The sequence below is a fragment of the Neoarius graeffei genome, chromosome 6 (assembly GCF_027579695.1).
Source record: "Neoarius graeffei isolate fNeoGra1 chromosome 6, fNeoGra1.pri, whole genome shotgun sequence".
Classification (NCBI taxonomy): Eukaryota; Metazoa; Chordata; class Actinopteri; order Siluriformes; family Ariidae; genus Neoarius; species Neoarius graeffei.
Window position 1 is genome coordinate 33520194 of NC_083574.1, and position 27858 is coordinate 33548051.

General features: G+C 41.6%; 1 protein-coding gene across 2 annotated transcripts in view; it reads left to right on the forward strand.

Moving 5' to 3' along the window:
- The window catches only part of LOC132887851 (golgin subfamily B member 1-like), a 225383-nt gene that overhangs the window by 152463 nt on the left and 45062 nt on the right, over positions 1–27858 (forward strand). For both annotated transcript variants that reach the window (XM_060923586.1, XM_060923587.1), the window contains exons 21-24: positions 641–12580; positions 13029–13186; positions 22742–22796; positions 27586–27711. In XM_060923586.1, coding sequence (XP_060779569.1) covers positions 641–12580; positions 13029–13186; positions 22742–22796; positions 27586–27711 — 12279 coding nt within the window. The remainder of the gene's footprint in view (positions 1–640; positions 12581–13028; positions 13187–22741; positions 22797–27585; positions 27712–27858) is intronic.

Below are 27858 nucleotides of genomic sequence, written 5' to 3' on the forward strand. Positions count from 1 at the left end.
GAGGAAGCGTGCACGTGTTCCTAATAAAGCGGCCAGTGAGTGTATGTGAAAGTATGCATGTGATGTTTACTACAAAGTGCATATTGATGTGTTTTTGTTTTTTTTATACCCCTGCTCCGAAGGAGGGGGCGTATACTGGTTTATTTCTGTCCGTCTGAAACACCCCTTTTTCTCAGCAACCACAAATCAAAGCCACTTGGTACCGAGCTTCAGCTTGGGGTTCTATACCATCTATACCGTTTTCAGGTCTGTCGCACATTGACTTCCTGTTTACCGACTGAATGTATTTACGAAACATATAGTGTGGATTTTGACGCTATTTCAAGGAGCAAAATACTATTTCAAAATGACAGTTTACCAGGATGCTGTTTGAAATACTTGGAGAGACACTGCTCTTTACTTACTTGTTTCAGGGTTAATTATTTGTTGAAGTCAGCATTCTTAATAAGTGTCCTGTTCCTTCGATTGCTTGCATTCTGATATAAGCGAGAGCGGGGGGATATGTAAGTGAGCAGTAGCTCACAGTTGATCTTGTTTTTCCTTCCTCTCTTGAAGCATACAAAGTTATAGTTCAGAAAATACAGGGTATGAACCGACACCTGATGACTTTTTTTTTCCTTTTATTATTATGATTTTTCAGACGCAGAGACAAGAAGCTACAATTGAATCGTTGCAGAGTGACTTGGATCAAACCAATGATGAGCTGGACAAGCTAAACACCACACACTTAGAAGAAAGAGCACAGCTTATTCATGATCTCCAGAGCTGCGAAAGAGAAATTGACAGCCTCAAAGACATTATTGCAGACAAGGACAAGGAAATTTCAGCTCTTTCAGGCAATATGGCGGAATATGCAGAGCAAATTCAAGAGCTTAAACAGGAGATAAGGCATAAAGAGGGGGATTTAGTTCGTATTGAGAGTGCTCTGGTTAAAGCAGAACAGGAAGCTCAAATTATTAGAGAATCGCAGTCTTCTGACCAGCAGTCCCTTAATATGAAAATAGCTGAGCTGATGGAACAACTCAGGGCCACAGAGAGTGATCTAAATGAGGCCCGGAAAGAGAGAGAGTCAAAGTTAAATGAAATAGAGGAACTGCTCAGTCAACTGCAAGAGGACAAGTTGATAATACAAGATCTCAACATGGAAATCCAGAAGCTGAATACAAGTCAGCGTGCTCACCTTACTGAATGCGAAACTCAAATTTCATCACTGAAGGAACAAATGCTTGCTGCTACTCAAAAACTTCAAGACTCAGAGGACATTTTTGCACAGCTAAAGGAGACACGGAATTCGAATGAGAAGCTAAAAGAGCAGATCCTTAACCGGGAACAGACTTACGAGACGGAGATGAAGACTCTCAAGGAAGAACGTAACAAGCTGCTGGCAGAAGTTGGGAAATATAATAAAGAACTTCAGTCTCTATCCAGTCAGCTTCAAGCACAGGTCGAGTGCCAGGAACAGGTTAAGCTCGGGGTTGAAGAGAAACTGGAGATGATTACATCGCTGGAGAAAAAGCTTAGGAATGTACAGGAAAAGTCAGAAGAAGAGAAAAAGATACTCCAAGAAGAGTTGGCTGGCAAAACAAAGACCATTTCAAAGCTGGAAGTAAAGTTGAAGTCGCTTAAGGATGAAAATCAAGTTCTTCAGAAATCTCTTGAGGAGAATTCACAGATCCAAAACCAGCTTTTGCTAGAAACCCAGGAACAAATGGATGTAATCCAAAACAAGAATGTCAGTTTGCATTCCCAAGTGGAGGACCTCACCAACGAGAATCACATTCTTAAGCAGGAAGTTGAGAACAAGGTTCAGTCATTGCAACAAGTTTCAGAGGAGAAAGACATGCTGTTGAGGAAAGCAGCAGAACTTGAATCACAGCATGTAGAAAATGGGAAAATGGTAGAAGACCTGATTAAGGATAAGGAAAAGCTCAATGAGAGAGCCACAGAGCTTGAGCAAAATAAGCAGTCTCTTTCTGAACACTTGTTGGAGAAGACAAGCGAGTGTAGTCAGCTTGAAGTGTCATTGGAGAACAGTAAAGAACTGGTTGGTCAGTTACAGAGCCAAATTGAGGCCTTGAACACTCAGGTTAACCAATTAAATTGTAAAATATCTCAAAATGAGGTGGCTCTAGGGGAGAAAAGTGCACAAATGGATGCTCAGTGGAGTCAGATTATGCAGCTGCACGAGACGTTGAATTCAGGGCAGTTGGAGAAGGATAACCTTTTACAGCAACAAGCTTCTCAGTTCACTTCTTTACAGAGTGAACTTGTACAGCAGAGAGATCTTTTTTCAAAGCTTCATACCGAGTGTGAGTCCCTCAGAGAAGAATGTGCACAACTCGGTCAAAGCCTTCAGGAGCGAGAAACGGCTCTCAGTGAAAAGACTTATGAATGCCAATCCCATATAAATGAACTGGACAAGAGGAACGAATCTCTTGCTTCCCTCAGCAGTCAGTTAAGGGCCATGAATGAACTTAATGCCAAGCTTGAGGCTGAAAATGGCGACATGAAAAAGTCCCTAGAAGAGTTGCTTGCCGATAACAAGAACCTAACTGATGAAAGGACTCTCAGGCAGACTAATATCACTGAGCTTCATAACAACGTTCAGGCACTGAGCATGCAAAACCTACAAATAAGAGCTTTATATGAGAATAAAGAGAGAGAGCTAGCTGAGCTAAGTCAGGCTGTGTCCGAAATGGATAAAAAGGTAGCAATGACACTGGAAGAGAAGGGTAACCTTGTTTCTCAAATCTCCATCCTTACTGAGCAAAATAGTAACATTCAAAAAGAGCTAGAGGGGTTAGCGATGGAAAGAAGCTTGTTAAATGACAAAATATCTGGGTTTGAGATGCAGCACGCAGAAAACCGTAAAATTATAGAGGGCTTGCTTAAAGACAAAGAAGATCTTGGCAAAACAATCAAGCAAAACCAGGAACTCGTACTTGAAAAGACCGCTGAACGTGACTCACTTTCAGTACAGCTAAAGGAGAGTAAAGAGTCCATAAACCGCTTGAATGAACAGGTGAAGATGTCAAATTCTCAATTTAACAGCAGTTCTGCCGAAAAAGACCATGTAATTTCAGATCTACGCAAACAACTTGAGGGTTATCAGGACCAGCTTACTCAGCTGCAAGAAACTCTCTCATTACTTCAGGAGCAGAGTAGTGCTCTTAAATCAGGACTTATGGAGAAAGATGTTGTTTTACAACAGCAGTCTAAAGAGCGTTCTTCCTTACAGTGTGAGCTTAATCGTCAAAAAGAGCTTTACACAAACCTCCAAACTGAGAACAAGAAGCTTAAAGGGGAATGTTCACAGTTGGCCCAGGATTTGAAAGCGAAAGAAGGTGAATGTTGTAATCACACCGATGAGCTCAACAAGAGAACCGAGTCACTCGTTTCACTAAGTAGTCAGTTGGCAGCCATGAATGAAAATGTTGCAAAGCTCCACTCGGATAATGAGCATCTTAAAAGTTCACTGGAGAGTCATTTGGCTGAAAGTGCAACACTTAAAGAGGAAATGACCCAGAAAGAAGTTGAGCTGGTGAATCTTCAAGATAGCATTCAGGCATTAAATGAGGCAAATAATGCAATGAAAACAGAACTGCAAAAATCAGCAGGAGATGTTTCCGCAAGACAAGAAGAAATCCGTGCTCTTCAGAGTCACTTGTCCAACAGGGATGCCGATATAACACGTTTGTCGCAACAGCTGGCAGCGGAGTGTTCCAAAGCCGAAAGCTTACATCTAGAATTGCAGCAAAAAGAGGAGTCCTTTAGAAAGCAGGAGACGTTCTTGAGTCAGTTACAGGTCAGATTTGAATCAGATGAAGATCAGATCAGCCAGAAAATGGAAGCCATTGCTGAGCTACAAAGGGATTCCCAGAACTTACAAAGATCCCTGCAGGAGAAAGATGTCTTGCTGCTCAGGAAAGATCAAGAAATTGCTCAGTTGGGTGAAAAGATAACAGCAGAATTAGAGGTGTCTAAAGCACAAATGAAATCTGACATGGAGATCATCTCTAAATTACAAGGAGACTTGCAGATATTGCTTGAGAAAAATGACTGCCTCAGTGCTATTGTAGCTGAAAAGGATGCTCTACTGAAGAATGAAGTAGAGAAGCAACAGAGCATAAAGGCCAGCACTGCCAAGCTTGAAGAGACAATTTCCCAACTGACTTGTGAAGCGCAGGGCTTATCCTCCGAGACAGCCCAACTCAAGGCTGTACTAGCTGAGAAAGATCGGGCCCTTCTTGAAAACGCATCTAAACACACTTCAGAGGTAAGCAGCCTGAATGAAGCCCTGAAAGTCAAAGATTTAGAAAATGACAACTTAAAACAAGAGTTGAATAAACTCAAAGAATCAGTTTTCGTATTGAACAGCAATGTTAGTGAACAGCTTGCAGAGGTAGCAAGACTAAAAGCAGCTCTTGAAGAAAGTAGTTGCACTGTGATGGACCAAACTAAAGCTCTTCAGGATCTACAGAGGAAAGCTGATGAGGCTGCCTTGTTCAAGAGCCAGTTTATGGAAAGTACAGAACTAGTGTCTGAACTGCAGCGTCAAATTCAGGCACTCAAGGAAGAGTCTGTGAGGTTTTCCATAGCAACAGAAGAGAAGCATTGTGCCTTAACAAACCTTCAGGATAAGTTTACTGTTCAAGCGGAAAAACTTCAAGAAGCAAAAAGTCTGCTGTCCCAGAAGAACGAAGAATCGTTGAACCTCAACCAGATGATAAGTGAGCAAGATGAACAAATTCACACCCTTAAACAGGAGTCCTTATCATTGCAGAATGAGATCCAACAGCTGCGACTGTTCAATGCTGAAGTTTCAAAGCAAAAGGATGATGCATTCGTTGCCCAGCAAATGAACGCCAGCTCTTTGACGGTAGAAATCGAGAGATTAAAGGAGCAACACCTTCAAGTTGCAGCCCAGGTTAATTCCCTGACTGAGAACCTTGAGCAAAGGGAATTGGCTCTCCATGCTATTAATAGACAATATACCGCTCAGGTCAAACAGACTGAGCATGCCATGTCAGAGATGCAAAAAATGAACGAATTGTGCAAGAAGCTGCAAGAGGAAAACAGTTTGACCAAGCAGGAGCTAGATCGAGTCAACAATGAAAGGACGCAAAAGGAAGAGGAGGTCCATAAATTAGTTCTGGAAAAAGAGGAATTCAATAGGAATTACAGTTATGAGATGCGGAGGACACAAGAACAGCTGCAGCTCCAAAGTCAGCAGCAACATGGTAGCATGGAGAAAATGAAGACAGAGATGGAGCAACTCCAGGTCCAGGTTAGTGCCAAAGATGATATTATCACCGGATTGAAATCAGAAGTTCAGAGAATTGAACAAACTCTCCAGGAGTCTGAAAAAGAGTGGCTTTCAGTTCTTGATAGGGAAACGCAGGCTAAGAATGTCCTTGTTGAGCAGCTCCAAGAAATTGAGCGTGAATTGACGTCCAAAGACCATAAGGTGCATGCTCTGAAACAGGACCTAGATCGTTTAAATGAAAAGTTAGCCGAAGCCACACTGGCTATTGAGCAAGGTTCAGAGAGACTTAAGGAGAAAGAATTGGATGCTTTAATGAGTAGAAGCAAATTAGAGGAGATTGTATCCACTGTTCAAGCAAAGGATGGAGAGAATATTGAATTAAGACAGGCCTTACATGATAAGCAAATAGAGCTCAAGAAATTGGAAGAAAGTAAAGAGTATGCTCAGAGAGAGGTATCCCGTTTAACTCAGTCCATGTCAGGTAAAGAAGTGGCTTTCAGAGAAGAAAGGGTTTCCTTGCAATCCACAATTAAACAGCTGCAAGAAGACAATCAATCTCAAGTATCTTCCTTTCAACAGGAATTAGCCAAGTTGAATAGAGAACTAGAGCAAAGGCATGTGGAGGGTTTAGACAGTAAAAGTGAGAATGAAGGCAAGATTGCTTTATTGTCTGAAAGTATTAAAGATCTTGAAGAAAAACTCAGAGCAGAAATCCAGAAATCAGAAATGCTCCAAGAGGCTAGTTTGAGCCACAATGCACTTATCCAAAAGAAAGATGATGAAATCAGTTGTATGAGCATTCAGATCAATCAGCAAAAAGAACTACTCGCTGCACTCAGCCAGCAGTTAAAAGTGAGGGATACATCAATAACACAGGTGGTTACATCTGCCTCAAATGAAAGGATAAAAAACGAGGAGCAGAAAAACAATCTGCTTTCACAACTGGAAGAGACAAAAGGGCATCTGTCTCTTTGCAGAAGTCAAATGGAAAATACAGAATCAGAAAACAAGGCTTTGGTGAAAGACAACAATGAACTTAAATGTGAAATTTCCAAACTAACTAAAGAAAAAGAGGCCGTGAAGAAAAAGCTTCAGGCAGCACTTGTTGTCAGAAAAGAGTTGCTCAAGAAGATAGAGGAGCATGAAAAACAAAATGCCGAAAGTGCAGAGAACAAAGCGGAAATTTCAACTTTGCAGAAGAAATTGGAAGCGCTAATGACGCAAACAAACTCGCTCACAAAAGAACGTGATGGAGTTGTTTCTGATCTTAGTCAGCAATTAAAGGATAAAGATGATAAAATCAATGAATTACTGCTCTCCATGTCAGAAAAGGAGCAGGTCATATTGCAAATGGAAGACAGTGCTCATTGTTTACAAGGTAGATTAAAGGAACAGGAGGAGAATTTGATGTCCGCTCTGCAGAAACTAGAACAACAGAGGCGTTTAATTGACCAGCTTCAAATTACCAGCAATGAAAAAGATGTTGCTTTTGAGAATGAGAAGCTGAAATTGGAGACCAAACTTGAGCAACTTAAAGACATCAGCATGACCGACAAGGATGCAAGAAGTGAAATATCACATCATGCTGAAGTATTAGAAAGCGAGTTGGCCAAGGTAAAGAAAGAGAAATCCGAGCTTCAAAAGAAAGCTCATGCTGCATTGTTGGCCCGCAAAAAGTCTCAAGAAAGTCAGAAAACATTAAATGATGAACTTTGTGAAATCAAGGCCAACTTCAGATCTCTTCAGGAGAAGCACAACCAGCAAACGGATGAGTTCATGGCTGTTCAGTCGAGTTATGATCTCAGAGTTCAAGAGCTGGAACGTGCACTACAGAACTCAAAATGTCTGCAAGACAAAATAGAGGCCTTAGAGAGAGGCCTTGAAGAAAGGGAAGCTGCCGTACAGCATTTACGAATGTCCTTGGAAACACAATCAGTGCAAACATCACGTCTTGAAGAGCTAGAACATCTTAAACAAAACCTGGAAAATGTGAAATCTGAATTGGCCCAAAAAGATGAATTACTGGTCAGTTTGAAAGAAGAGTCTAAAGAAATGGCAGAAAAAATGGTGTGCGCAAGATCTGAACTTGCTCAAGAAATCACTGAGAAGAATGATGAAATTGCAAAGCAAAAGGCTTACATCCAAACTACTGAACAGCAACTTGAGGACCTGCAACAAAGCGTGACCAAGCTACAAGCTGACCATCAAAATCAGTTGGAGATGCTTAATGCATCTGTCGAAGAAACACGGTCATCCATACTTCATGAAGAGTTAGAGTGTCTTAAACAGAAATTAGAAAAGGTAACATATGAAATGGCCCATAAAGATGAACTGCTGGTCAAGCTGGAGGAAAAATCCAAAGAAATGGTTGAGAAGTCGGTGTTTGAAAGATCTGAACTTGTTAAAGAAATCCATGAGAAGAACCAACAAATTGAGAGCCAAAAATTATGCATTGAAACAGCTGAAAGACAACTTGAGCAGCTTAAAGAAAATATGACCAAGCTACAGTCTGAGCATCAGAATCAATCGACGTCTTTTGAAGAACTTAAATCAAGTTTGAAGGCAGCTGAAAGTGAAGTATGCAAGAAAAATGAGATGCAGAATGAAATGGAAAGACTTTGTCAAGAAAGAGATGCCATAACGATACAGCTGGAGTCTGCCTTAAAAATGGTCGCTCTGAAATCGGAACAAATTCAAGCTTTGCAGAATGAAATAACCATAAGTCAGCAGCAAGTTTCTCAGGATTGTTCCCAGTACCAAGAAGCAAAATCTGAAGTTGAGCAACTGAAATTGCAAGTAGAAACGCTACAGAGAGAAAAAGAGAGCTGCATCATGGACTTTGAAAAGTCCAGACAAGATTTTGCACAACTTGAGTCACTACTAAAGCAACTCGAAGCACAAAACAAGGAGCTTCTGATTAAGAACGAATTAACTGACAAAGCAGTCGCAGCAGACGATAAGCCGTCTGTATCAGCCGAAGGTTCGAAAATGGCCTGCGAACAGCAGTCCCCTTTTAAAGAGGGTTCTAATAATATTTTGTTAGAGTTTCAGTCTCAGCTCTCTGAAAAAGACGCACTCATATCTGCTCTAGAACAACAACTTCAGAGACAAATACATCTCCATGAGGTAGAAATGGAAAAAATGAGAATTGAAGTCAATGAGTGCCAACACAAACCAGCAGAAATTGGAGAAAAGAAGTCAGTAGATCAGCTAACAAAAAAATTACAAGCCGCTTTGATTTCTCGTAAGGAGCTTTTGAAGGAGAACCGTGCCATCACAGAAGAAATCCAGAAACTAAAATCAAAGCATGAACATATGCAAAGTGAAACATCGTCTCTAGAAAGCATAGTTTCTGAACTCAGGCGGCAAAAAAATGAACTGGAAAGTAACATTTCCAAACTGAATGCTGAAAAGCAGAACCTTGCCGCAGATGTGGCTCGAATCCTGAGCGATAATCACAACTTATCAGCAGCCTGTGAAAGCCTTAAACTCACAATCGAGAACATCACCCAACAGAAGCAAGCTTTCTCATGTCAACTAGAGTCCCTAAAAGACTCTCAGACGGAGGAGTTATCCGAATGGAAATCCAAGCACGCCGATTTGAAGCAGGAGTATGAATCTCTCCTCCAAGCTTATGAAAATGTTAGCAGTGAAATGGACAAGATGAGGCAACTTCTTGAAGGTGCTAAGAGAGAGAGACAGGAAGCGCTTTTAAAATCTCACAAATGCGAATCCGAAAGAGACGTTCTTGGAAAGCAGATAGCTGAATTAGAGGAAGAAAATGACAAGGTTAAAGAAAAAATGAGAAAGTTTGCCAAGTCGAAGCAACAAAAGATTGAGGAGCTTGAAGCGGAAAATGAAAAGATCCGAAAAGACCTGATGTCTTTTGATGACAGACAAAAATGCACAGTTGAAGAGTTGACTTTAAGAAATAGCCAGTTGGAAAATGAAATCAAGTCCCTTCAAGAATCATCAGAGGAGCTCCGAGGACAGATGTGTGAACTTCAGCAGGATAACCAGAGCTTAGCAAAGGAACTCAAAGAAACAAGCTTATCGCTTAAGAAGTGGCACAAAGAGTCGAAATCAACTGAAAGCAGTCTGCAGCTCAGATTAAGTGAGGCTCTCCATTTGAATGAAACTTTGGCAGAGCAAATAGAGTCTCAAAAAACAAATTTACAAGTGCAAGTTGAAACGGTTGCATTACTACAAAAGGAGAAGTCAAGTCTTGTTGAGCAATTTAAACAGGCAGAGAATGAGCATGATGGAGACGTGAGCAAGCGGGAAAAAACTATATCGGCTCTTCGGCAGGTGATAGAAAAAAACACACAAGAAACCATAAACCTAAGTGAAAAGGTTAAGATTTTGGAAGATGACAAATGCATGCTGCAAGAAGAACTTGAGAACGTCCAAGAGACGTCTGATAAGGTCAAAAACGAAAATGAGTATTTGGAGACGATGCTTCTAAAAAATTCTGAAAGAATAGATGAATTGACCGAGGCACTTAATGTCTTGCAAATGCAAAAAATGCAGCTGTCAGCTCAGCTGTTGGAAGTCAGGGAGGACAAGGCAAAGGTTTGTCAAGAAAAGGAACAGTTGCACTTGAAGCTTGTGAAAGAATTTGAAGAGAAGCTCAAAGCGTTGCAAAGAGGCACCGAAGGCTCTAAAAACATGAAGAGGGAACTTCAAGAGCTGCTAAAAGAGAAGCATCAAGAGATCAATCAGCTACAGCAGGATTGTATTAAATATCAAGAACTGATTTTGAATCTAGAAAGGTCTGTAAAGCACTCTGAGACCCAGCACCAAAATGTACAGAAGGAGCTCCGAGACATGACCGAGAAGGTCACAGATTTGCAGAAGGAAAATGGGAGTCTTGAAAAAGAACTCAAAACGCACAAAAATATCCTCAACGAGACCAGTAAGGAACTGTCCAGAGTGACTTCTGAAAACGACATACTTAAGCAGAAACTTGCAGAGCGGCAAGAACGGTCTGAATTTGAGTCAGCGGAAAAGGAGAAATCCTTGGAAAAAATGGCGGAACAGCAGCAAGCCCTTTTGAAAGAACAGCGAGCTGAGCTGCAGAAGCAGATCAGTGACTTGCAAAAGCAAAATAACAGGGAAGCTCAAGTTGTTGTGTCCTTACAGAAACAAGTCGAGTCCAAAGAGTTGCAGATTAAAACTCTGCAGAGGGAAGCAGAGACCAATTCAGCCAAACTAGCAGTGTTGAGCGTCGATCCAAATGCGAGTGATGCTGCAAAGCAGTGGGACAATGTATTTCAGAAAGTCTTGCATGATAAGGATAGCCAGCTTCTTGAACAAAGCTTGGTTATTACTCAGCTGTCAGAGGACAATAGGGAGAAAGCTAGGGTGCTAAATGATATGCAGATTGCCAACAGGAAATTGGAGAGGACTTTGAACGAATATTCAGTTGCAGCTACAGCACACCAGAGGCAGCTCTTTGTAATGCGTACAAGCAATACCGAACTCACTCAGAAGCTTGAAATACTTACAAAACAGTCGTCCGAACAAAGCGCCTTAATCGAGAGGTTAGTAAATGATAAAAGCACACTCGTGAAACAACTCGATGAGCAAAAATATTCAATTTCCCAAGTAAAGTCCAGTCTTGAGCACTCGACTAAAATGTTATCAGACAGAGAATCTGAGCTCCTTTTAGTCCAGACCCAGTACAGCAAACTTCTAGTTGACTTGGAGAAACAAGAAGCAGTTTCACTGCACTTGAAATCTCTTATTCAGAGCAAAGACTCTGAGATATCTTCTCTGTTATCATCAAAAGATGGGCAGTTGTCAGGGTATCTGGAGCAGCTTCAGGCTAATCATCGTGCTCAATTATTAAAGTGTGAGGACCGATTAATTGCTCTCTACACCAAGCAAGAAAGTTCTGAGATTGAAGTTAAGACTTTAGAAAGCAGAGTTCGAAACCTCCAGACCCAATTGGACAGATGTGCTGAAGAGAAAGAACAGATGGCAATAAATGTTGACACTTTAAGGAACTCAGTATTGTCTTTACAATCTGAGAAGGAGCGTCTGACCTCAGAATTAAAGCAGATTGCGGAACGGGGTAAAGAAGAATCTGCTGAGGGTGTGACCAAAAGCTTAAAGCGAGAGATCAAAACCCTTCTTCATCAGATGGATGATCTCAATTCAGAAAATGCCATGCACAAAGCGCAGCTGATCAGATACAGAGAGGATTTAAACCAAGTGTTATCCCTTAAAGACAACCAGTTGAAGGATCTACTTAAAAAGCAGCAGGATTCAATAAGAAACCTTGAGAACCAAAAAAGAACCGTTGAACTGCATCATCGGGATGCCCTCCTAGAGCTACAGAAGAAAGCAGAGGAAGTCAAAGCCTTAAAAGAAGAAAAAGCTCAACTACATTCTCAGGTGCAAGAACTGCAAGACAATTTATTGGCCTTACAGAGAGAGAAACAGCAGACAAACGAGAGTAAAGTGATTGCTGATTTGCAGCAGGCCGTAGCAGCGAAAGCGTCTGAATGTAATGAACTTCAGCAAAAGTTGTTCGCCCAGAAAGTGGCTGCGGATGACTTAAACAAGAGCCTAAAGGAAGCGATCAGTGAGTCCGAGAGGAAATTGGTGGAGGCTGAAGAAAAGTACAATGTAGAGTTAAATGCTTTTGAGCGTGAAGTTAATTTACTGAGAAACGAGAGAGAAACTGCAGACCAGAGAGTTGCAGATTTGGCCAGAGACATTATGCAAGCAGAGCAGGATTTGTCTGAAGCTAAAAGCCAAAACAAGAATCTGAAATCTCAGAATGAATCGCTTGGGAAAGCCATGGCAGCACTGCAAAATGACCGTGATCAGCTCATTGAGGAGTTCAAGATTTTACGCAGCAGATACGATGAAGAACTCAGGGAAGCTACAGCATCCATGAATAAATTTGAGCATCAGCTAAATGATTCCACCTCGGAGATATCAGCTCTTGCTACAGAAAAGAATGTCTTGGTCCAAAAGCTTCTGGCCCTGGAAAGCAAAGCTCCACACTCGAAATTATCGGCGCTGGTGAACGGTCTTTCACAAACCCTGTCTGAGAAAGAGGCCCAGCTTAAACACGCATCGCTGGAGAAGAGTTCCTATAGCAGACAGGTTAATGCGTTTTCTAAAGCAATGGTCAGTCTGCAGTCTGACCGAGACAGACTGATGGAGGAACTCAGGAAGGCCAAGAAGGAAGTCGAACATAGACAGCAAACAAGCCCTGATTCACTTAACTCAATCAAATTGGAGGATTCAAATAGCCTTAGCGTCAGTGTTGGTGCTCTTCAGACTGAAAGAGATAGACTGGTGAGTCCTAGGCTGTGTCTCTGATTAGATTCAGTAGTATTTGTGGCATGTGGGCATTCGCTAAGGGCATGCAAGTCTGATTGATGTGCTTTAATGTGGCTTGACTTGGATGTACTAGAGCATGGAATTCTGTCTTTTAAACTTGTTTTTGGTTCAAAATGACCCATTGTGCATCTGAACCAAAAAGGTAGCTGTCCCATTTCTTCCATCTCTTGTGCACCAGGCATGGCAAGGGCTTTGGGGGCTCCGTTTCCATCAGTATTGTTTGTTAATCATCACTGAGATTTAGTGAAGATCAGTTGGGGTTTGTACACTTACCGTGCTATGAAATACAAGGAGATGGCTTGAAGCAATGGGACAGAACATTAAAAAGATTGACTTTTCAGCATTTTGGATTATTTTGGGTTCTGTTTTCTGCTATAGCTTTTTTCTTTCTTTTTTGTTCCAGTTTAAGGAGGTTGGAAATTTGCAGTCTGAAAACGCCAAGCTAGTGGAGTTGAAGCAAAAATATGATGACCAACAGAGGGCACTACAAGAAGCACACACTTTCAAACAACAGTGTGAAAAAGACATTCTGGGATACCAGGCAGAGCTAGCAGAGCTGAGGTAGTTCTACAAGCATTCTCTCTCTCTTTTTTTTTTTTTTAATGTTCCGTCACTCTTCACTAATTGTGAAGTGTGTTCTGGTTGGCTGAACACAATATAGAGGACGCAAGAGGGTAGCAATTACCCTAACCCATAACTACGTCATTGCTTGTTTACCGCAATGCATTACAGGCGATACCCGGGGTCAGCTCCGCCGTATTGTTTACTTTCACCTTTGTTAAACACTGCATTGTTCTGTCTAACCGGTTTTAACCATGCCTAAAGTGAATTGCTGTGTGCCAGAGGGTGTTTTCACACCTGGTCCCCTTTAAAGGAACCAGACTCAGTCCTCTTTAAGTGGACCAAAAAGTGGACCAACAGAATTATTTATTGCAATAGTTCTTTTTGTGTTCACACTGTGAATTTATTACAAAGAGGACTGGGTTCTCTTTCTGGTCCAGTTAAGCTTTGATGGGGCCTCAGTCCTCTTTCTGTTCACACCAGGTCCTCTAGAGCCCTCAGACCCCCAGTGCACGGAATTCTGGGTAATTTTCTCTTGAATCAAAATGTCTGCTGCCATGCTTGCCCTGCTGTATTCTTTGATCAAAATAGTGCGGATTAAGGAAAATACATTTATTATATTATATATTTTTATATTTTATAACTGTATATAACTGTAAAGCGGCTGTGGTAAGTTCCAAAAGGAAGTTGAGTTTCCCTGCTACAGTCACGTGACCAACTACGGCAAACAAAGAAGGTTAAACTACAGTGAAAAAGGCGAAGTGAACCCGGTGCGCTTTTTGTTCACAATGCGCAGATTAGGCGAACCGTACTGAGACCACCTCCTGAGGTGGTCTCAGTTCGGTTCGCTTTAAAGGGGTCTGGGTACGGTTGGAGTGTTCACATATGCACAAAAAATGCTGAGTCATCGATCTGAGTTCAGTTAGATGGCTGAAAGGGACCAAGTGTGAAAACACCCTTACTGTGTCTCCACAACAAAGAGAGCACTTAATTTGAGCTTTTAATAGCTGCCAGTCGAGAAGAAGAAAGAAATGGGTAAGTTTAATCCGCAACAAAACCCTTTGAACTGAATCGAAATGGACAAGTGTTTGAAGCTTACGTTTCTCTGGTGGGGAAAAAGACGGACTTAAACTGTGACCCAGCAATATTTCCATGGTCTGCGGAACGGCCTTCGGTTATAGAAGATTATAACAATCGACACTGTTCATCGTCTGAAACTAGCAATATTCCAAAGCCTGTAAAACAAAGAAACATTCTTCAGCCTTTGCCTCTCAACGTGCTGAAGCACTCGGCAGCTGAACGAGCCTGTCGGACCGATAAAACTCCCAAATCATGAAGGGTTCTCTTTCGGGTATGTACAGGGCTCGACATTAAAGGCTGCCCGATTGCCCGGGTCAAGTGAAATACACATTCGGGCAAGTGGGATATGTCCCCGACATGCCCAACTGGGCAAGTTGGAATGAGCATTTATTACAGACTAGCACCATAAAAATTCGGCTTCTTGATCTTTTATTTCAGTTCCTAAAAGCATCCCTCACTACGTATCTGCCATTATGTCTTGGCTGTTTTCTTAGTCTCGGTTTCATTTACTGCTTTGCAAGTTATTTTATATCCCCCCGCTGTTGGAGTATGGTACGCATACCGTTTATAGACCCCTTGTGTATGATGTCACGCATCACGTGATAATTACAGCTGGGGTCAGACAGACAGTCTTTCATGCAAGCAAGGCTCAATCTGTCTTCAATATGGTTAATTTTTGTGCTGTTTTTGCTTGTTCAACCAGAGAAATAGATAAAAGGCATTACCGTCTCCCCGCTATCAAGAAAAACGTTAACAAATAGAAGCAAATGCTTCAAGAACAACGAGGAAATGAGCGGTTAAAGAATACGAAGAGAGGAGCTCAGCCTGAAAACTCCAGAGAAATTCATGATTGTATTTAAAATGTATTTTACGGAAACAGAAAGTCGGAAGTGAGGATGGAAGAGTTTGCTTAAGAATCTCGTTTTATTTTTTGCTGCTCTCATTCGAGTCAGCTCCTTCATGAAAGCGTTTGATTTTCTTAAAGGTGAAGCCGCTTCCTTATTCGACACAGAAAACCCAGATTGGTTTCAAACAACTCAGGCATTAAAAAAAAACTCTACAAGGAGCAACATGCGCGATAAATCCTGAAAGAACAGAACAGATTAAGAGCAGAGAGAGCTGGAGCTTTGTTTCTGTTATCAGAGGAACACAGTCCTGTGCAAAATCTCATCTCATTATCTCTAGCCGCTTTATCCTGTTCTACAGGGTCGCAGGCAAGCTGGAGCCTATCCCAGCTGACTACGGGCGAAAGGCGGGGTACACCCTGGACAAGTCGCCAGGTCATCGCAGGGCTGACACATAGACACAGACAACCATTCACACTCACATTCACACCTACGCTCAATTTAGAGTCACCAGTTAACCTAACCTGCATGTCTTTGGACTGTGGGGGAAACCGGAGCACCCGGAGGAAACCCACGCGGACACGGGGAGAACATGCAAACTCCACACAGAAAGGCCCTCGCCGGCCACGGGGCTCGAACCCGGACCTTCTTGCTGTGAGGTGACAGCGCTAACCACTAACACCACCGTGCCGCCCCCTGTGCAAAATATTTATATATAATTTTTTTTTATATCGTCCACCTCTAGGTTTATTTAAAAAAAAAAAAAACATGCTGTGTCATGACAGACAGCTGCACTGATTCAGTTACAGGTTGCCAGGTCTGTATACAACACCCATGACCTACACGCTAAACAATAATTTTAAACTCAAACATTATCCTGTCTGTCATGACGCAGCGCTGGTTTTTTGTTTGTTTGTTTTTTTTAAACCTAGAGATGAATGATACAACAACAATAAACCAATATATAAATATTCTCAAACACCGTACTGTTCAAAAGTCTTGGCACCCTATTGTTTTCTTCATACAAACTTTGTTATAGATTTCTATTTTATGATTTCTACATTATCGAGTAATGAACCTACAGTCTGTGAGAATTCTACACAAACACACCGAACTTTTACAACAGCTGCATGCATGTGAAATGGAAATGAATCGACTAAGGCAGGAAAAACTATTTTGGATAAAATTGTTATTGTCCGTTACCGGTAAAAAGTAACCAATAACCAAACTTAATAATGAACTTAATCAATAACCAAACTTCAACTCAATGTGTGATCTTCATTTTATGTTGCAATTCACAACCATTGTGTGGTTTTCCAAAAAAAAAAAAAGTAGTACTCGTAAAATAGTAGGGGGCAAGTGATAATATTGGAGGGCAAGTGGAAATTAACCCCCACTTTCCCCCCAGGGCAGGTGGGTTTAAAAGTTGATGTAGAGCCCTGATTTATAATGTTCAGTGTACCTCAATAGCGGCATTTATTGAAGAAAATGCATTTATACTGAACATGACACGGCAGATCAGCGGGTTTTCAAAATTTTTTGTGGTTTTTTTTTTTTTGTAATGTTTCCTGATATCAAGTTTTATTTAAATAATCACTCATTTATCACTCAGACCGTTATTTGCCCACAAATCCCCCACGAGAGCGCTGCTCCGCGCCAATTCCCGATATTCAGATAGATTTGTTTGCTCGATAAAGTTTAGCTGGTGAAGTATATGTCCTTAAACAAGATATTCTGAGATTTGATGTTGCTGCTGTTGTACAGTGCGGTAGACTCGGTCTAAACTCTTACCTTCTCACCAAGCTTGATTTGGATTCAGATTTTCCTGCTGTAAACCCTCGACGTGTTATCCGCCTCTTTAAATTACCAGTTTCATTGTTTTCCACAACAGAGAACAGCAAAATCGTTCCTCTCATCACTCTCGTGTAAAATTAATCGACAGCCGTCATATTGCTCAACTACCGACCCCGGCTATCTCCCATAATGCATTGCAGTAAACAAGTGATGACGTAGTTATACTTGGGAGCTATTGAGTCTATCAGCTATTATTCATTAAGAGGTCATATCAGGAATCAGCAATAGGTTCCAACAATCGCAGTGGCTGTCAAGGTGGATGGTTTAAATGTCTGCTGAAAAACAGGATGTCTTCAACTTTAAGATCAACAGAAATAAATTGCGTTGTATCTTATTAGCCTGAACATGGACGAGGGTTTAATTTAAGCAACTGAAACAGCGTGTTATCAGGCTACATCGCTATTCAAGAATTCAGTAAGTATCTACTAGGCATGTAATGATTCACCCAATTCATGATTTGATTCACAGTATTGGGTTCATGGCTCGATTTTCGTCCAATGTTTTTGAAAAAAAAAATTTTATTTAGAAAATTGTATTACCAAAAATATTTTTCTTATTCTTAATAGCTTTAACAACTTAATTATTCCATTTGTTAAATAAAAATTTTTCTTCATAACCAATAATTGTCTACATTTGTAAAGGTTGGACTAAATATAATAGACTATTAACTAAAATATTCCTTTTATTAAAAATGAAAAGTTAACAAATAAGCTTTTTCTCAAATTTTTATGAACATATGTTCTATCGCGGGGCGGCACGGTGGTGTAGTGGTTAGCGCTGTCGCCTCACAGCAAGAAGGTCCTGGGTTCGAGCCCCGGGGCCGGCGAGGGCCTTTCTGTGCGGAGTTTGCATGTTCTCCCCGTGTCCGCGTGGGTTTCCTCTGGGTGCTCCGGTTTCCCCCACAGTCCAAAGACATGCAGGTTAGGTTAACTGGTGACTCTAAATTGACCGTAGGTGTGAATGTGAGTGTGAATGGTTGTCTGTGTCTATGTGTCAGCCCTGTGATGACCTGGCGACTTGTCCAGGGTGTACCCCGCCTTTCGCCCGTAGTCAGCTGGGATAGGCTTCAGCTTGCCCGCGACCCTGTAGAAGGATAAAGCAGCTAGAGATAATGAGATGAGATGAGATGTTCTATCGCCATTTTCTTCTCTTTTCGTTAGCTTTTGCTAGTTTGTAAAAAGAGAGCTCTGATTTTGTAGATCTGTTTGAAATCAATCGCACGACAGCTCTTTCCTGTTTTTTAGATTTTTTTGTGTGTGTTTTTTTTCATGGCATTAGAGCCATTTTGTTTCTACCCAGGATGAATTCATATGCATTCCTGCTATTTTATAATTCTTGTACCCTCTGCTGTCTAGCAGCAGTGAATGATGAGATCTCAGAATCTCATCTGAGACAGGTCAGATCTTCCAGGCCTGAGGAAGGGACTAAGACCAAAACTGTGCAGTTTTAGGGACAGTATAAATATGGGAAATGAAAAGCCTGCTACATTATTGTAGCTTATACAATCAAAATTATCATCATTATTGTTGTTGTGGCTACTGCCTCATAGAGACGAAGCGAGGCAGTAGCCACTATGTCGTGTTGTAAGAATGAGTGTAACAATAGCGCACTGCGCATAAGCATTACAATCACAGAACGGCGAATCATGATCTCGTGATACAAACAGTTGTTCTCGTGTTATCAAAGGTACACAAGAACGAGTGGCGAAGCCGCTATGTCATCATGTTGTAAGAAGGTGTAACAATAGCGAAATTTCGTAACCAATCAGCTCTTATCCTGATCAAGTTCGATGACCCGTTCTACTTCTTGATAAACTTTGGAACCAATCAGAACCAGAAACGAAATAGAGAAACCTCGTTATAACTTCGTAGTATCGGAAGATAATCGGCAGATTAAAAGATAAACGAAATTCACCTCGTGGTTCGCCAAGGCTACTGATTCGATATCAAGTAAGTGGTGTTTATTTTAAGAAAATGTACCTTTTGATTATCACAGCTTTTGTTTGGTCCTTCTGAACGGTCAAATGAAAGGCTTTGTAAGGTTGTTGTTTTTTTTTTTTTTTTTTTTTTTTTAGCTTTATGGCAGATATATTGAGAAGCCGATATCAAACTTCTGCTGTTCGCTTTAATTTTTTTTTTATTTTATAGTCTTTACACTACACTTGTGAAACAAAATGTGCTCAATAGTACTCAATAATGCTTCTAAGACGAGTCATGAGTAAGTGCTTTCTTACCATTTTTTGAAAATGGATCTAGTTCACAGCACTGGATTTTGAACAAAACGCAGTAAACAAAATTGGTAACCAAAATACTCCAAACCCTGATGCTGCTCACAGCTTGGTGACGCAAGAGATGAGGCGAGTAGAATTTAAAATGTGTATACAGTGGGGAAAACAAGTATTTGATCCCTTGCTGATTTTGTTGGTTTACCCACTAAGAAAGACTTGATCAGTCTGTAATTTTAATGGTAGGTGTATTCTAACATGTGGAGACAGAATATCAAAAAGAAAATCCAGAAAATAACTTTTAAATATCTATATTAATTTATTTGTATTTTATTGAGAAAAAGAAGTATTTGATCCCCTAGTAACCATCAAGAGTTCTTGTTAATACAGACAAGTTAGACTCTCCAAATTACCTTGTCACCTAAATTGAAGACACCTGATATCACTAATGACTTGTATAAAAGCCACCTGGCCACAGAATCAATCAGTTTGTCAGACTCCAAACTCTCCAACATGGGAAAGACTAAAGAGCTTTCTGTGGATTTAAGGGAGAAGATTGTAGACCTGCACAAGACCGGTATGGGCTACAAAACCATTAGCAAGAAGCTGAGCGTTAAGGTGACAACTGTTGGTGCAGTTGTGCGCAAGTACAAGACTCACAACATGATCATCAATCGACCTAGGTCTGGGGCTCCAAACAAGATCTCACCTCGTGGGGTTTCCAGGATCATGAGAACGGTGAGAAATAGACCTAATACAACACGGGCAGAGTTAGTGGATGATCTTAAAGCAGCTGGGATCACAGTCACCAAGCAAACAGTTGGTAACACTTTACACCGCAATGGTCTAACATCTTGCAGTGCTCGCAAAGTACCCCTGCTTAAGAAAGCACATGTGCAGGCCCGCCTGAACTTTGCCAATGAACATCTGAATGACTTGGAGAGTGACTGGGAGAAGGTGTTATGGTCAGATGAGACCAAAATTGAGCTCTTTGGCATCAATTCAACATGCTGCTTATGACCCCAAGAACACCAGCCCCACTGTCAAGCATGGAGGTGGTAACATTATGCTTTGGGGGTGTTTTTCTGCACAGGGCACAGGGCTACTTCACCGTATCAATGGGAGGATGGACGGAGCCATGTACCGTAAAATCCTAAGTGAAGACCTCCTTCCCTCTGCCAGGAAGCTTAAAATGGGTCGTGGATGGGTCTTCCAGCAGGATAATGACCCAAAGCATACAGCCAAGGCAACCAAGGAATGGCTGAAGAAGAAACATATCAAGGTCATGGAGTGGCCCAGCCAGTTTCCAGACCTGAATCCTATAGAAAAGTTGCCAAGCGACAGCCACGGAATCTTGATGATTTAGAGGTCATTTGCAAAGAAGAGTGGACCAAAATTCCTCCTAATATGTGCAGAAACCTGGTCATCAACTACAAAAAACGTCTGACCTCTGTGCTTGCTAATAAGGGGTTTGCCACAAAGTACTAAGTCCTTTTGGCAAGAGGGTTCAAATGCTTATTTTCCTCAATAAAATGCAAATAAATTAATACAAATTCTTTAAAGTCGATTTCTTGATTTTCTTTGTGATATTCTGTCTCAGCATGTTAGACTACACCTACCATTAATATTACAGACTGATCGAGTCTTTATTAGTGGGTAAACCAACAAAATCAGCAAGGGATCAAATACTTGTTTTCCCCACTGTATATGCTATATTTACTGTATGGACATGGTATCAAAAAACAATTTTATTAATAAGCAGTAGCCACATGTACCCATAGGGTACCTATTGTTGTTGTTATTATTATTATTATTCAGTTTTAAGGAATGGATTTTATATATAATAAGGTTTGCTTGGTGGAACTATTATATGGAGTCATAGCTGATCTTTCCTATGTTACACAACAGGACTGTTCAGGTTTTTTTGTTTCTGTGACTGATGCAGCGCCTCTGGGTTAGTTAAGCAAATCTGTCAGTGCTGGTGATAAATGTAGCCCAACACATGTGTCCACGCTGTCCTTCCACCATGCCTGAGTGCACTACCAAGAACTGTTTATTTAAAGAACCATATTCTAAAGGACAGAGCTGCCATTTAGGACTGCCCGCTGCATCATTTTTTTTTAAATCGCCTTAACTAAATATCATTGCATTTTAACAACTACCACTTGACACTGATTCAGTCCACTCCACTGTGTTATGCGGTAACCTCCATACAACTTTTAACACTGTAGTGTTTAAATAATGATGACCACTGCAGTAAACTGCAACTTGGCTTTAGTAGCTCTGCTTACATGCAGCCTCGTAATCTGTTATTAATCAGATTATTATCTTGATTAGAATGAACCCTCTTAATGTGGCCACCTGACTGAAGTCAGTGTTACCCCTTTTCCACCAAATCAGTTCCAGGGCTGGTTCGGGGCTGGTGCTGGTTCACAACTCGTTCAACTTGCGAGCCAGCTGAGAACCAGTTTGCTTTTCCATAGCTCAGGGTGCTAAGGGGAGCCACGTCAGTTACGTCGCTGTATACGTCAGTTTCGTCGCTGTATACGTCAGTTACGTCGCTGCATTTGCATAAACCTTGGCGCGAACATCGAAGCAACAACAACACAGAGAAGAAGCAACAGCAACAATAATGGATGACTTCGCGTTTGTACAGCTGCTGCTTCTCGTCGCTTAAAAATGGCGACCTTTCGCGGTCTTGCTATTGTCGGTCTTAACAACCCCCCCCCGACGTAAGCGGTTCTTTCCTCTGGCCCAGCAAAGAGTTGGTGCTAGCCTGGAACCGTTTTTTCTGGCCCCAGAGCCAGTTCTTTGTCAGTGGAAACAGAAAACCCAGTTCCAAACTAAGCACTGGCCCCAAACCAGCCCTGGAACTGCTTTGGTGGAAAAGGGGCATGTGAGGGTCTTTCTAGCCGATGATCAGTATGATAATCCATTCATTGGAGGTGTATGAGGGTCATTCAGCTGACACTTCTTTTTGCTCTTTCTTCAATAAGAGCAGTTTTAATCTTACTTTTTACATTTTAACAGGACTCCCACACTACTTACTGTTAGGGGGTCACTAAATTAGTCTGACACTGACACCAAATGCACTCTGGGTTTGCATATACTTTTGGTGAAGATCGTATTGCAGAATGGATTATAAATTAAGATTTTAAACCGATGTTTAGGGCAAAAAATAATGAATTTAGTCGCACAAACAAAAGTACTTGTATGTAAACACAGCAGTCGTCAGTTATTGGTCGTAAATTATTGAACTTTTTTATGATTAAAATGTCTCAAAATACCCCTTCAAGGCATTAAAACAGGAAGGATAACCATTCTTAGGCTGATACTGTTATCAGGATTGGACTGATGTAAAGAAAGACAGACAGACGTTAGTGATGTGCGCATATGCGCGCACAGGAAGTCATTAGCACTATGTTCGGCATGATGTGTTGACAAAGCCAGGAAAATGTATTATTCATTTCATGGAAGAAGAAGGGTGTGTGTGTGTGTGTGTGTGTGTGTAATGACTTCATGATTTTTTTTTTCATACCCCCAACCATGCAGGTCTGAAAAGAGCCGACTGCAGTCTGAATGTCAAGCTCTCAGGGAGACCAGCAAGGTAACATAATACAGACCATATTTCATACAGACAGGGAGGTGGTCACACAATTATCTATACAAGGGTAAGTCAAAAAGTTCTAAGACAAATGAAAGAAATCTTTATTTATGAAAATAGCAAAACTATTTCTCTACACATCCTCCATTTAAGTCTAAACATTTCTGCAAGCGATGTTTCCATTGGAGAATTCCTTCTTTGTATAGATAGTTTTCACTGACGTCACAGCATTCCGGGGAACGCCCTCCAGCCACCATCTTGTGGGGCAAACAAAACGGGCCATCGCCATTACCGGCTACGTTATCTCGGACGAATTTATAAAGTTATATAGTCAGTTTTCTAAAATAAAGATCAATGTCGGCAAAATCAAGCAAACGGAAGTATATGAATACATTGGACGACATCTCATGACAATGGTATGCAGCCAAACTGGCCTTGATTGGGGGAATTGACCCCTACGAAGTGGACAAAGATGCATTTTCAAGTGACTATGCAGGGCTGCCATCCATATCGTACCCTGATATTGTGAACTATTTCGTGAATAGTAAAAGTGCCTACACACTTGACGACCTCAAAGCATACAAGTCGCTGGAGTCATACAATTATTTTGTCTGTGGCTGGGTCCGTGAAGTCCACCATATAAAAACAAGTGACAGTCGTGTCCTAATTACAGCCAAGGTATGTAAACATTGGAATTTTACAATTGATTTATTTAAACAACTTACCACTTATAAAATGATCGGAGCAGACTTTGCTGTGTTTGGAAGGCTGATAATCCTTGCGGTTGATTCTTGCAAGCCATAGATTCCTCCTTTGTATGCTGAGTTTCTTTGTTTGCTCGCCTTCGTGCTCCCGTACAGTGGGAATTCCATAAAAGCTCCGCTTGATGTCATCATCTGACCTATTACGACAGCCATGAATACAACAGGTGTGCACCATTGCTAGCTTTAAATAGCCTGCTTGGGTTCAATGTGTCCTCAGTGACCCGTACAGTAAGCTTGACCCGCAAGATGGACGCCACTAGGGAATCCCCGACTCTGTGACATCATGTGAAAACTATCTATTCCTTTTTTGAGTCCTTTTGAATTCCTTTTGAAATAACATCTGTCTTAGAACTTTTTGACTTACCCTCGTACAAAGTACATTTGATAAATTATTTGATTATCATCAGATCAACACTAACATATGCTAGAACTGGAGTGGACAGATCATAAATCCATTTTCTAGTCCAGCAGGCAAGGGGAAAGCTCTGTGTGCTTGCCAAGTTATCAGTCTTGGTTGCCTGGAAACCTGTTAGCTATTTACTGACCTGCTGGATAGCTATTTAAATGTATTACTGCAAAATGAGTATATTAATTTCATCATAGGGGACAAATTGGCTATAGTCAAGACACAAAGTTGTGTGTCATCTGTGCACGCTATGGTTACAGCACCAAGGCTGTACCACTGTGCGATACATTTTGTTGAAATGTATTTCAAATAAAAACTTTAATTTTGTGAAGGTCAATAGCAGATTTTTTTGAACAAAAGGAGGAGGAATAGAAAGTTTTTGATCACTGTCCTACTTGGGCAACTATGAATAAAAAAAATGAACAAACCCTAATAACATGGACACATCATCTCCCAGACACTCAGGCTACTGACTGGCCCAGTCCTGTAGAGAATACTGTTTTACCCCATCAGTTTATCAGCTGATGGATAGGAGAGGGTTGAAATTACAAACGCATGCGTCAGGAAGGGCAGCCGTCGTAAAACCATGCCAAATCTAACATGCGGATTGAAAAGAGAAATACCATACCGGATCAGTCGGGGCCCGGGTTAACAACGACCGCCTCCGGTACTGTTGGTCAACAGGGTTCCGGTGGAAAGTGTGCTACTGTTGCATCAAAACGGAGAAGGAGAAAGCGAGAGGGGTGGCGTGTTAGGAGAGAGCGTGAAAGATGGAAGGGAAGGTGCTTAGAATTGAGGGTAGGAACACTGAATGTGGGAACATTGACTGGCAGAGCGAGAGAGTTAGCAGGTATGATGGAAAGAAGGAAATTGGACATTTTGTGTGTGCAGGAGACGAGGTGGAAAGGAAGCAAGGCCAAGAACATTGGAGATGGATGCAAGTTGTTTTATTATGGAGTGGATGGAAAGAGAAATGGTGTTGGTATTGTTTTGAGGGGAGAGTTGGTCAACAGTGTGATTGATGTGAAGAGGGTGTCCGAGTGATAGGCATGAAGTTGGAGATTCAAGGAGTGGTACTCAGTGTTGTGTGTGCGTATGCCCCACATGTTGGATGCAAGAACGAAGAGCAAGAGTCTTTCTGGGAAAAGATGGATGAAGTGGTAGAAAGTGTACCGAGGGAAGAGCGTGTGCTGATAGGAGCAGATTTCAACGGACATGTTGGCGAGGGAAACCGAGGAGATGAGGGCGTGATGGGCAGATATGGTGTAGGGATGGCGAAAACTAAAAAAAAAATCTTGACCAACCACCGAGACTCATTAGCCGGTTAAAGTCGGTTAACCTATGAGTTTAAACAGGGATGCAAACGGCGCGCCTTTTGATGGATGCCGCCTTTTTCACGGCTGAATCGTGCAGATCCGATTTTTTTTTTTTTTTTTTTTTTTTTGGGGGGGGGGGGGCGTTGGAGTGTCTGAATAATTTCATCAGAGTAAATTCTGTATTAAAATTACTAAATAAGCAAATGCCGTTACAGTCCATGAAACAGGAAGTATAAGTATGAGAAGAAAACAGTAAATCAGAAAGCTGTGCACGTTTTCGCGGAAGCTGCACAAATGTGCGCAGCTTTCTGATTTACTGTTTTCTTTTCATACTTCCTATGTTTCATGGACTGTAACGGCATTTGCTTATTTAGTAATTTTAATACAGAATTTACTTTGAAATTATAATCAGACACTCCAACGCCCCCCCTAAAAAAAAAAAAAAATCGGATCTGCGCGATTCAGACGGGTGAAGTAAGGCAAGAGTCACCATGGAACATGATGTTTGTGGATGATATTGTGATATGTGGTGAAAGTAGAAAGGAGGTTGAGGTGGGTTTGGAGAGATGGAGGTATGCATTGGAACGAAGAGGAATGAAGGTGAGCAGTAGCAAAACAGAATACATGTGCATCAATGAGAATGGGGATGAGAGTGGAGTGAAGATGCAAGGAGTAGACGTAAAGAAAGTTGGTGAATTCAATTACCTGGGGTCAACTGTGCAGGAAAATGGGGGCTGCGATAGTGAGGTGAGAAAGCGAGTGCAGGCAGGGTGGAGCAGTTGGAGAAGGATTTCAGGAGTCATTTGTGATCGGAAAGTCCCAGCAAAAGTGAAAGGTAAGATGTATAAGACAGTAGTGAGACCAGCTGTGATGTATGGATTGGAGACCGTACCCTTAACGAAGAGACAGGAGGCAAAGTTGGAGGTGGCGGAGTTGAGGATGTTAAGGTTTGCGATGGGAGTGACAAAGTTGGACAGGATAAGGAACGAGCACATCAGAGGGACAGCACATGTGGAGAGCTTGGGAATGAAGCTAAGAGAGATGAGACTGAGATGGTACGGGCACATCCTGAGAAGAGATGCAGAGCATGTGGGAAGGAGAATGTTGGGGATGGAGCTGCCAGGCACACGAAAACGAGGAAGGCCAAAGAGGATGTGGTGAGAGAGGACATGAAAGTGGCAGGTGTGGTAGAGAAGGATGCGGAAGACAGGGAGCAATGGAGACGAAAGATCCGCGGTGACGACCCCTAATCAGGAGCAGCCAAAAGAAGTAGTTGTTGTTTATCAGCTGCATGCAATACGACTTTTGCATTCAGTGTACAGTATATGTATGAAAATGGGGGTGTTTTCATGTCCCCTGTGGCGAGTAAACTTTTGAGTTTAAACATATGGGGACACTGTATTTCTTTTTCGTGCAACCTTTTATTTTCAAACACACGTTTAAACAAACATTAAGGCTTTTGTTTCTGAAAAAGCAGTACTTTCAAAATTAGTATCATCCTTATGTTCAATATTTTATGAAGAGTCCACTGGAGAGGATCACGGAGTTGATCTGCTTCCTGTAAAGTTCAGAGAAGCTTGTATGCATTATATAGATATTACATTTTATCTGCTAAAAGAGCCATATAGACAAAAGGATGCAACTTAAACAGGAGGAAAAAATATTTTTTTAAATAATTTGTCTGAGAGATTTGCACAATGGGCAGCACGGTGGTGTAGTGGTTAGCGCTGTCGCCTCACAGCAAGAAGGTCCGTGTTCGAGCCCCGTGACCGGCGAGGGCCTTTCTGTGTGGAGTTTACATGTTCTCCCCATGTCCGCGTGGGTTTCCTCCAGGTGCTCCGGTTTCCCCCACAGTCCAAAGACATGCAGGTTAGGTTAACTGGTGACTCTAAATTGAGCGTAGGTGTGAATGTGAGTGTGAATGCTTGTCTGTGTCTATGTGTCAGCCCTGTGATGACCTGGCGGCTTGTCCAGGGTGTACCCCGCCTTTCGCCCGTAGTCAGCTGGGATAGGCTCCAGCTTGCCTGCGACCCTGTAGAACAGGATAAAGCGGCTAGAGATAATGAGATGAGATGAGATTTGCACAATTTCACACTAAACAAATGGAGACCGGAAACTTCTTTCGTCAGTGAGGGGGAATAAAAGTCCACATTTACATCACATTCAGAAATCATTTGAATTCTTTCACAATAAAAGTTCAGGCTGATGGTAGAACAGTTTACAACATGGGAGCATGTGACCAAAAGGTTGGATGTGTGCAGATTCTACTGATAACACACTGTATGTGTGTGTGCACGCGCACACAGGACTCACAATTTGTTCCAGGTAAAGGCCCAACTTCAGAACAGGTTATGCAGCTACAGTCTCACCTACAGCGCTGCCTAGTAGAGATTCAGCAGAGAGATATTGGCTTCCAGCAGCTCAACATCAAGGTATGTATTCAAACCGTCTGTCTGTCTATATTCATTCTTTGGGTTTTATTCCTTTTTTAAAATTACTCTTCGTGTTTGTCCTTTTGTTTTTTTGAAATACTGTGGATCACTGCACTTTTTCTTATCTCTTATAGCAGCATTAGAGTT